Source organism: Carassius gibelio, chromosome A6, assembly GCF_023724105.1.
Source record: "Carassius gibelio isolate Cgi1373 ecotype wild population from Czech Republic chromosome A6, carGib1.2-hapl.c, whole genome shotgun sequence".
In the NCBI taxonomy this organism is placed as follows: Eukaryota; Metazoa; Chordata; class Actinopteri; order Cypriniformes; family Cyprinidae; genus Carassius; species Carassius gibelio.
Window position 1 is genome coordinate 15,046,740 of NC_068376.1, and position 10,538 is coordinate 15,057,277.

Sequence of the window (10,538 nt, forward strand, 5' to 3'; positions counted from 1 at the left end):
ATGATATATATATATATATATATATATATATATATATATATATATATGAGAGATGTTTTTCACAAAAAGAGAGAAGAGAGTTTTTCACAAGAAACTGCAACTATTTTATCAATAGAGATCCCCTTGTTGTGTGTTTCATCCAGTTTAGCAGTTAGCTTCTGAATCACATCAACTTCATTTATGCCTTTTGAACTCACAAGATTCTTCAATGGAGTAGAGCAAATAGGCCTCGCAAGAACCTCTTCATTGGCAATGATTTCTGTGTCAAGATTAATATTCTCCATGTCGGTCGACTCTGCAGCATTCTTTCATGAAGTGTCCAGCTAGTATAGCGCTTTCGTGAATGAACTGATTTTTTTCTCTTTTTTGCCCATTATATGACATCAGAAGGTGCAATTCTTGCCAGAAAAATATTGAAAAATAATTTATTTTCTAAATTGTAACTTTACTTATTCAAATTTCAGTTTGTTAGCTTCAAACTCCTCAAACTACTTTAGACACCTATAAAACATGACCACTCACACTTTTGAAAGTAAACTATTTATGTGTTGACTAACAGAATTTTTTAATTTTAATGGACCCACTATATATTGAGTGTATTTAACTACTGTGTAATTACATTTAAATTTATCAATAGATACATTGTTATTATTGTGTACATTGTGTATATCGTGATATGAACTCACTCAGTTCCTGTACTATTATAAGGTCTAATTCCTGACTGGAATTCCTCAGATGTTGTGTTTTTATTTTTTTAATGAGAGGCTTAATAAAAGCCAATTTTATTGTTTTAGGGACATATCCTAAAGACATTGATGAATTAATCATATTCAGAAGATGATCTGTGACTTCTGGAAGCACATCTTGTATTAACTTAGATGAAATAGGGTCTAACATACAAGTTTGAAGTGTTTGATGATTTGACAAGATTATACAATTCTCCTCATCCTAGCAGAAAATGAGTGGAACTGTTTCTCAGGGGATCTCTATAGTAGCAATACAATAAAATTAGCAATACAATTATTTAGCAATACAACATGAACATACTGTACTTTATTTATTTATTTTTTACACAAGTACATAGCAGCAACAAACGCCAAATTCAAACTGGGACCATTTTGGCCACAGTGTATTAATGCAATGTGTAAAATTTTTCAAATAAAGTTTCATTTGTTAACATTAGAAAACAACATTAGCTGACAGGAATTAAGAATGTTAAAGGGGGGGTGAAAAGCTCGTTTTCACTCAATATCCTGTTAATCTTGAGTACCTATAGAGTAGTACTGCATCCTTCATAACTCCAAAAAGTCTTTAGTTTTATTATATTTATAAGAGCAAGATAGTCTGTACCGTTTTTTCCCGGAAAAACACGAGTGTCTGGAGGCATGACGTGTGGGCAGAGCTAAAGAATCACGAGCGCGAGTAGGCTTTTGCGTTGAAAGTGCTAGAAACTGTGACATTACCCTGAGGAAAAAAACATCATCCAAAACAAACCATGGCTAACAGTCAGATTCAGCGTATATTTATGATCCAGAATCAGATCCAGAGGCTGAAATTTATCAAGAGCAGCAGCAGCAACGACTACAGCAGGACGTCTCTATGTGGTATGTATTGAAACTGTATATATTTGCTTAGCGGTTTTGGAAAATGACTAAGTTCCACTTTATGTCTTTTTTTTTTTTTTTTTTTAGGTGTACATTCGAAAAGTGCAGTTTTATGCCAACATTGCATGTTGTTTACTTGATGTGCTTACACGCCGATTGCTAAGTTAACAACACAGAGATATTTGAAGCAGTTTTACTCACCGCCTGCGGTTCCAACACACGATCGTGACCCTTTTTCATTGCACTTGCACTTGCACAGCTCCGTTGATGCTCTGTAAAAATAAACTCCATTCACTGGTCTCTTAATGCTGTTTTTTTTGGAAATCTGTGCAGGGTTGTCTTGCCCTGGAAACCAAAAACACACGTCTTTTGTGACATTTCGCTCTCGCTCTGATCACTGAATGCCTCTGCTCTCAGTGCTCTGCTATACGGGAGCGCGCGCTCTTCCGGGAGAAGTGCCCTTAGGACCCATATAAGGTAATTCCGCTCCATCTAACGTCACACAGACCCATACTCGAAAAAAACTTTCTGAAACTTGTGACCAACCGGAACGTACAACTTAATTTTTTAAACTTTGTCCATGTTTAGCATGAGAATCCAACTCTTTAACAGAGTAAAAAACTCAGTATGCATGAAATAGCATTTCACCCCCCTTTAAATACTTATAAAGTATTTATTAATCTTAGTTAATGCTAATTTTGATATTAATACATTATTAACATTAAGTTCATATTTATTATTAATAATAATCATTCATTTTCATTGCTGTAGAACGAGATTACATTAGAGCATCAACCGACACAGTCCATTTTCATAAGTGCAAATGCGAAGGAGTGACATTGACACTGATCACAGTGACATAATAAGGTCCAACCTTATCAGCCATTGCACAGTATGTAAACAGGACAATACGACACTGGTAAGGAATACAGTGTATAGGTTAAATAAACAGAAGTAACCAGAAAGATGTCCCACTTAAACCTTGTCCTTTCAGTTCAGTTTTGTCGGGTCTACTTGCTACTTACATGTGTCTCCCTCTGTGATCCATGTTTGGAAAATGCCTATTGTCACGGCGCAGTAGAAACGGCACCGTGTAAAAGAACAAGATCTGGGTCCAAGTGCAGGGAAGAGACACTTTATTATAACAAGAACAAATGAGAACTAAAAGGCCAACACGGCAAAAACAAAACCAAAACGAATCACAGGGACAAGCCGGAACACGAGCACGAGAAACACAGGTAATCCACAAAGACATTACAGTATAGCCGGCCAGAGTGGGGGGTGAGACGAAACTATATACTCGTGAACAAATAGGGAACAGCTGTGTGAGTGATTATGTGCACGGGTGTACAGAGTGAGTGGATGCAACAGGTGTACAGAGTGAATAAGGTAATAGTCAGGGAGCAAGGGAGAAACACAGGTGGAGCAACTAAACAGTAATGAGGTGACAAGGTGGGCGGAGTCAGAAAAGGAAAGAAGAGAGCACATGGCACCAAATAAACACAACACAAGCCATGTGCTCACAGAAAGACAAAGACAGAAAGACAGAAGACTGTGACACCTATGTTGGATATAATAAAGCCGCAGGAATTCGCCGCATTCGTGTAGTGGACTCTGACTCTGCCCACCACGAGGGAGCAAAATGTGGAGCACCAAATGGGTCAAAATGAGGAGGAGGATCGTACAGACTGGGAATCTGAACTGGAAGAACTTTCCCCTCTCATCTCTCCGACGTCTCCACTGGTCCCGTCCAGCCCTCCTTCGTCCTTGGTTTCCTCGTCCAGTCCTGAGGGGGTTTTCAATTCACCAATGCCAGTTTCCCAGTTAAGCCCAGGACGGGCTCCAGTTCTACAGTTAAGCCCAGGACGGGCTCCAGTTCCACAGTTAAGCCCAGGACGGGCTCCTGATCCAGAGTTAAGCCCAGGACGGGCTCCTGATCCAGTGTTAAGCCCAAGACGGGCTCCTGACCCCCAGTTAAGCCCAGGACGGGCTCCTGACCCCCAGTTAAGCCCAGGAAGGGCTCCAGCCCCAGAGCTCGCTCCAGTGCCTGCTCCTCCGAAACTCCCACCCTCCCACCCGCTCCTGCCTCCTCCTCCGTTGTCGTCTGGCAGCCCCTCTGCTCGCCCTCAGCCTACCATCATTGTGGTGCGAGCTCAGCGGGACTCCGGCTCCGCCTTGGTCTGACGTCGTCCATCCTATGCCTCGGGACTCCACTCCTCCGACTTCGCCTCATCCCTTTGTTCCTCCGGCTCCGTCAGGCTCCTTCATCCCCTCGGCTACACCTCAGTCCTCTGTCACTCTGGCTTCACCGCGGCCTTCCAGATCCACATCGCCGTCTCAGTCACCAGAGCCATCAGTTCCACCTAGGACCTCCGGCTCCTCCCCGTCACCCTGGCTCTTCGGCTCTCCGTCTCCGCCTCGGGCTCCTCCTCCACTTGCTCCGTTGCCATGGGTCGAGCCCCTGGAGTCGGCGACCATTCCTCCTCCATGGCTCCTCCCACCGTCGGCCCCACCTTGGGCCGTTATGGCTGTGGCCTGGGTCCTGCTGGGTACCTCCTGCTCCAGATCCCTCCTGGCTCCTCCCTGGCTCCTCCCTCCGTCGTCTCCTCCCTGGCTCCTTCCTCCGTGGTCCCTGTCTGCTGGCCCCCTCCTGGGAGTCTGTCCTCCACCGGAACCTCCTCCCAAGTTCCCACCCACGCCTCCCTCTGTTGTTTCTACGGTGCAAGGACGCACCTACCGGGAAGGGGGGAGTAATGTTACATACCTGGACTCATTTAGTGTGTTTTTGCCCTGTGACCCAGTTTCTGTCTTCCGTATTTGGTTTGATTAGTTCCCAGGTGTGTCTATTCTATTCCCCATGTGTTCCATGTCCCTGTTAATTTAGTGATTCCATCCACCTGTGTTTCCCCATTATCCCAGGTACTTAAACCTTGTCCTTTCAGTTCAGTTTTGTCGGGTCTACTTGCTACTTACGTGTGTCTTCCTCTGTGATCCATGTTTGGATAATGCCTATGTTGGATATAATAAAGCCTTATTTCTTTTATTCCTCGGCTCCCTGTTCCTTCCAGCAGCGTAAACTGTAACACAGACACAGTGAGACCCAGGAATTTAAAACTGATTAAACTCTCTACTGCCTCTCTGTTGATGTAGAGAATGTCCAGGATGGTTTAATTGACTAAAGTCACTATATTTTATCTTGTCTTTCTGATGTTGAGAGCCAGGTTATGCTTTTTACACCACCCTGCCAGTAGTTCAGTCTCCTCCCTGTATGCCATCTCATTATTGTTTGTTAAGAGGCCGAACACATTTGTGTCATCTGTAATTTTAACGATGTGATTTGCAGGGAAGGAGGCAAAACAATCATGTGTGTAAAGTGTGTAGAGTAGTGGACTGAGCACACAACCCTGAGGGACACCAGTGTTGTATATGGTGTTTGAAATGTGCTTGCCTGTTTTCAAACACTGAGAGAGGTTGGTTAAAAAGTATCCAGTTACATAACGAGTTGTTCAATCAAAGGTTGCGCAATTTCTGCAGGAGTGTGTTCAGCCTGATTGTATTAAAAGCCTAACTAAAGTCAATGAAGAGCAGCTTTGCATTGGTGTTTTTGTGCTCCAGGTGTTCCAGAAGTAAGTGAAGCACAACAGCAATAGTATCCTCAGCTGATCTGTTCTCCCAGTATGTCCTAATTACTATAACAAGTATATAGTATATACATAACTAAACTTGACAACTGCCTTACTAACTTTTAATAAACTGCTAATTAGGAGTTTGAGGGAAAACTAAAAAGTTAATAGTGAATGTGTGTTCCCTAATCTAAAGTGTTACCATTTAAACTGTAAAGCATTTTCATTTAATTGCAAATAACTGTGTTCAAAAATATTAAATTACCGTAGATTTGCATTCAAATCTATTTGTATTATTTGCATAATAAATGCTCCTTTTTAATGCATACATACTCCTTTTTCACAAGGGATAGCTATTTGCAATGCAAGAGAGCCACTAACATATATTTTATTTATTCATTTCATACACCTTCCAAAATAATCTCTTTCTAGCTCAGATCTGTGTATTAATAAAAACATGGACTAATATAACCAGCCAATTCTACAACAAATGGTCACATCTAGAGACTGATATTAATGTGAACTAAAAGACACATTGTTAGGCAAAGGTTTAATGTTTAAGTTTCTACAGTACAGACGACCATTTGTTTCATACACTGTTCACATTTACAGACTGTAATGAGAAAGTATGTACTGGGCAAAAGCAAAACTGCTTTCAATCAAATGACCTACAGAAGGACACTGCTGCCACCTGTAGATGTGAGGGCTTTGTGTAAAGTAGTGTGACTAAGAGCTGCTTTCACTTTGACTTGATAGCTAACACACCTGTTCATAGTACACCTAACTATAGCTTAGATTACAATATTATAGATATGGACAATCAGAAGAAACACTGGACATTTTTATTATTTTGTTTATTTGAGAAAAGCTCATATACATTAAAAAAATGTACAGACTCTGTTCCACACTTCCTCCAAGGAGTCAAAGAATAACACAGAGCACCGTTTTGGCATAGGTCAAACGTAACAAGGCAATAAGAATTTTTTGTTGAAGATGGACTACTTCATGACAGATTAGATGCAATGACTGTACACTGCGGCTGATGAATTTATTTTTGTGAATGTTTTATTTTTTTTTAAACAGCTTTCTCACATGCATCTTTTTTGGCACACCTGTTATTTCACTAGAGCATAATATTTCATTGCACTCTCATGTTTTTTTGTTCTTTTAACTCTTAATTGTATTTATTGATCGTATTGTTTTTTGTTCTTTTATACTAAATATCTTTTCAGCGATCTGTAAGTCAAGGTTTATACTTTTTCCCTAACATCGACAAACATTTCAGATTTTTATTTTATTTAATGATGGATGTGACATGGAATAATTCAAACCTACTGTCTTAACCAGCAAGCCTGCGGCACCACATTTCATTAAAGTGCTGACAAAAATATAATACAAAAAAGAGAAAGACAAACATTGTCAGGGAGACATTTCACAGGTAAAAACCCTGACTGGGAGAACTTTGTTGGCATATTTTGGCCTATGATTTGCAGGATCTGAGAGTAGCAGTGCACTCTTAAGGGTCTAATCTTAGTCAAGACAAGACTGAGAGACCTACACTTAACACCTTCAAAGACATTCTTTGAACAAATCACAGCTCAAAGATCTGTGGCACTCTTCTCTGTCTAAACTGTCCTGATCTTAATCTGTTCCTTGTGGCTTATATCATTGTATGAATACAGTTATGCAGAGGATGGGCACTGACCACAGAACAGCACATTTACTCTGAGATGCTCATCTCACATAGGCCCAGATCTTATCCTTAAGTGAGGCAAATCCTTAGCCTAAGATGAGAGAGGATTTACCCCCTGGTGGGTTTCTACGACCAGAAGGAACCTCGGCGGTATGCTGCTCTCTTGCAGAGAGGTAAGGTGGAGCTGGTGTGTCATCCTGCTCCTGAACAGGTTCAGGTTCTTCTGTGCTATCTGTGAACATCAAAAATGAAAAGAAATATCAATTAATTATCAGATCATTTAATAACATTTCATTTCAAATATATGGAAATATTTTTTTTCTACTACTGTTTGTCCATGATCCATTTGTCTCAAGTTTAAAAATATCAAACTGATATCCTCCGACTGGATGGAATCATAGTCTAATGGAATTATTATGATTTTTTTTATTCTAATTCTGTGACCATCATACACTACATGATTTTCTATCTGTGAACTCAAATCTACAGACAGGCTCTTACCCAAAATTTAAATAGGGGAAAAATCAGGGCAAAGGTTGTGTAGTATATTCCAGCCTAAAAAAGTATTGGAAACATCTAGCACATGTCAAGTCACCTTTATTTATATAGCACTTTAAACAAAACAGATTGTGTCAAAGTAACTGAACAACATTAATTAGGAAAACAGTGTGTCAATAAAGCACAATGACAGTTAAAGGCAGTTCATCACTGTATTCAGCGATGTCATCATCCAGCTCAGTTCAGTTTAAATAGTATCTGTGCAATCATTTGTAATCAATGTCCCAAACTGTATGTACTCATTATATTCATGTTGAATACATATGTGTACACATCTTTATTATTATTATTTTCAACAATACATTTTTATATATATTTTTAGAATATAATGCGTTTTTGCATATATCATTAAATATTTATTTATAAATAATATTATTATATTAATATTATTATTCTTGGGGAGTGACATAGTAAAACCTGAACTAACCTTGCTTTGTCATAAAAATATCAAATAAATTGATATTTTAAGAGAAGAGGGTTTGCATGCATGCTCCTGCATGCTATCTTACCCACATGATTTTTTTTCTTTATGCCCTCAAAAAATTATATGAAATGAAATATAAACACTCTAGATGTGCATTCAAGTCATTTTTTTTAAATAAATGAATAGATCCAAGGAAAAAGTGTCTTGTCTTTGATGCAAATATATAGAGTTAGAACACTCACCAACAGTGATCGAGTTTTCCTCACCATTCTGTGCAAAAATAAAGGACATTCTCAGCAATATTTTTTACAGAAAGTTCATCCAAGGTCAAGTTTGTTTTCATTCAGTAATGAAATTGTCTCCATATCTTACCACAGCTACATTATTTTCGTCTGTGGTGTTACTTTGATTGGCGGGTTGAGCAGTACATCTTCTGAGAGGGGCAGATGGCTCTCCACACAACACACCTGTAGGCTTCCCACCTTAAAAACAAATAAATGTCCTGTGTATTGAGGTTATAAACAATAGTGAATACCTACAGCCCAAATGTTCAGACTATAAGTTGTATTTTGTTCACTGTTATGCATAAAATACACCATTACACTTTGGTAAAAATTACAGGACAGCTATACTTCGTTTCAATAACAAACGTTATTGTCAGGAAGTGTTTTTAGAAAAGCTCATGAAAAGACCTGCATTACTTATCACACATTGCAGCCTGTAAATCCATGTAACAAAATTTACATAACAGCACCTGGTGGATTGTTCCTTCGATGGGCATGAGGGTCCTCAGGTTCGGCAAATATACTAGATGCCATTTTGTTTTTCTTTACAGCTTTCAGTTCATCTGTCCCAAAGCAGATGTTTGAATCTCCACCTGGTGGATGCAGCACTCTGTTGGGGTAAACAAAGACACCTTAAGATACAACAAAATATGTAGTAAAACACAATTTTTAGATATACACCTTGTTTAGTTTTATTTTAAAAGTTCATTGGTTTGGAGGATGGTTTCCTGTTCATTTCCTGTCAGCTTTTATGTTTGGCTTCTAAGGACTAAATAAATACAAATTTTTAGTATAATTTAAGCCAATACTCCGATACTTGAATATACACATTCCCTAACAAAGAGATATATCACATTGGTTTTTGGGCAATATCAATCCAAAAGAATGACACAGCTTTTTCTTAAATAAATTTGAGTCTCCATCTCTAGTGAGCACCATATTACTTTACCTTAATTAATGACCATATAATTATTAAGGCCCTTATGAATGTTGAGTAAAATTGCTTAGTTCACCTAAAAAATAAAAATAAAAAAATAAAAAATGCTTTAGTAGAGAGAAAATAAGATTAGTTTGGGTAAGGGGGTTAAGCAACAGATACAAACAGGCCTATATGTAATGTAAATATATACCAAATGCTCATGTACATGTATTGTTTGTTTTAATTAGCTTAATCATATTCTGTAAATCAAAATAATTCTCATACTTCGTGCCAAGAAAATCTTCAATTAACTGAGCTGAAACAGCATGCTCCCTACCAGTCTATTGAAGAAACGACTGATAAACGATGGCGAATTCACTAATATGCACGTCATTAGTGCATTAAGTTGATGAAACGATAAGACGGATACAACAGGGAGCGTAAAGAAAACCTCTACTACACCAACTGAACCGCACCCAAACATAAATACTCATGCTCTCAAGCATCCTCCCGTACGATAAGACGGAGAGGGACCGGTTTCAAAAAACGATTTATGTAATGCATTAAAGAAGCTGTATTAATTCCTCATCAATCATTTCATTAATTATGTCCTTTCGGAGACGCTGCAGTCAAAGGCCGTGTCACAAAGCCTAGCGAGATGCCCGATTAGACAGCATTATAATAAAAGCGACCGTAATGCTTCAAATGCAGCACGCGATTTATCCCCCAAAAGACGTCTAGATCAGCAGCTTTTCAGACACAGACACGATTTTTAGACACTGCCGGAGGATGCACATACTGTTAAAATAAAACAGGGATTTAAAAAAAATCCAGTAAACTTTACCTGTAATCTAGTGTCATTTCATCTCCAAAACGTATTTGTGCATATGATATTGCTCATTTCTCATTAGCGTCTCCACCCGATTTTAAACTAGTAGCTATCGTAGATAGCTGGAGAGTAATTTTGTCGGTTATATTACATCTCAAATAACGTCTTTGGACATTAAAGCGATTAAATGAATTGTTGTTTGTTGCAACCTAAAGCGAATGAGCATTGTTATCTTCCTTCAGACATCTATCAGCACCTGGAGCTGCTCCTCCCGGTCGGGTCCTTGCCTTGAAAAGTGGTGGTGGTCGTCATCTTGAACACCCAAGTTTTCTGTTCACGGCTTTTCCTCAACTATATTCTACGGACTACTGTCATCAAGACACAAAGAGCGTCCCCTGCTCAGGTCATCAGTCTCTTGGTGCTGAATCCTGGTCGTACACGCCCATTAGACGCGATTAGAGCTGCACTTCCGCAGATTCGCCACTGGAGCGGCGCCAGACAGCAAACTGTTTTTGGGAAAATACACCTGCGGTCGTAATTTGGTGTAGAATAAAGCCTGTCCACAACTTACAAATCTATACAAAATAAGCAAACATTAGTGAAT

General features: G+C 39.1%; 1 protein-coding gene across 2 annotated transcripts; it reads right to left on the bottom strand.

Moving 5' to 3' along the window:
* Positions 1-6,064: 6,064 nt before the first annotated feature.
* Positions 6,065-10,379, bottom strand: LOC128015502 (jupiter microtubule associated homolog 1). 2 transcript variants are annotated; one of them, XM_052599368.1, is made up of 5 exons: positions 10,191-10,379; positions 8,657-8,796; positions 8,275-8,384; positions 8,145-8,172; positions 6,065-7,152 (listed from the first exon to the last, which is right to left on the bottom strand). In XM_052599368.1, exons 1-5 carry the CDS (start codon positions 10,244-10,246, stop codon positions 7,007-7,009), a joined length of 480 nt encoding a protein of 159 aa, XP_052455328.1. In that variant the 5' UTR covers positions 10,247-10,379; the 3' UTR covers positions 6,065-7,006. The 2 variants fall into 2 exon arrangements, with proteins under 2 accessions (XP_052455328.1, XP_052455329.1); XM_052599369.1 differs by having other exon boundaries at positions 9,950-10,352.
* Positions 10,380-10,538: the final 159 nt, after the last annotated feature.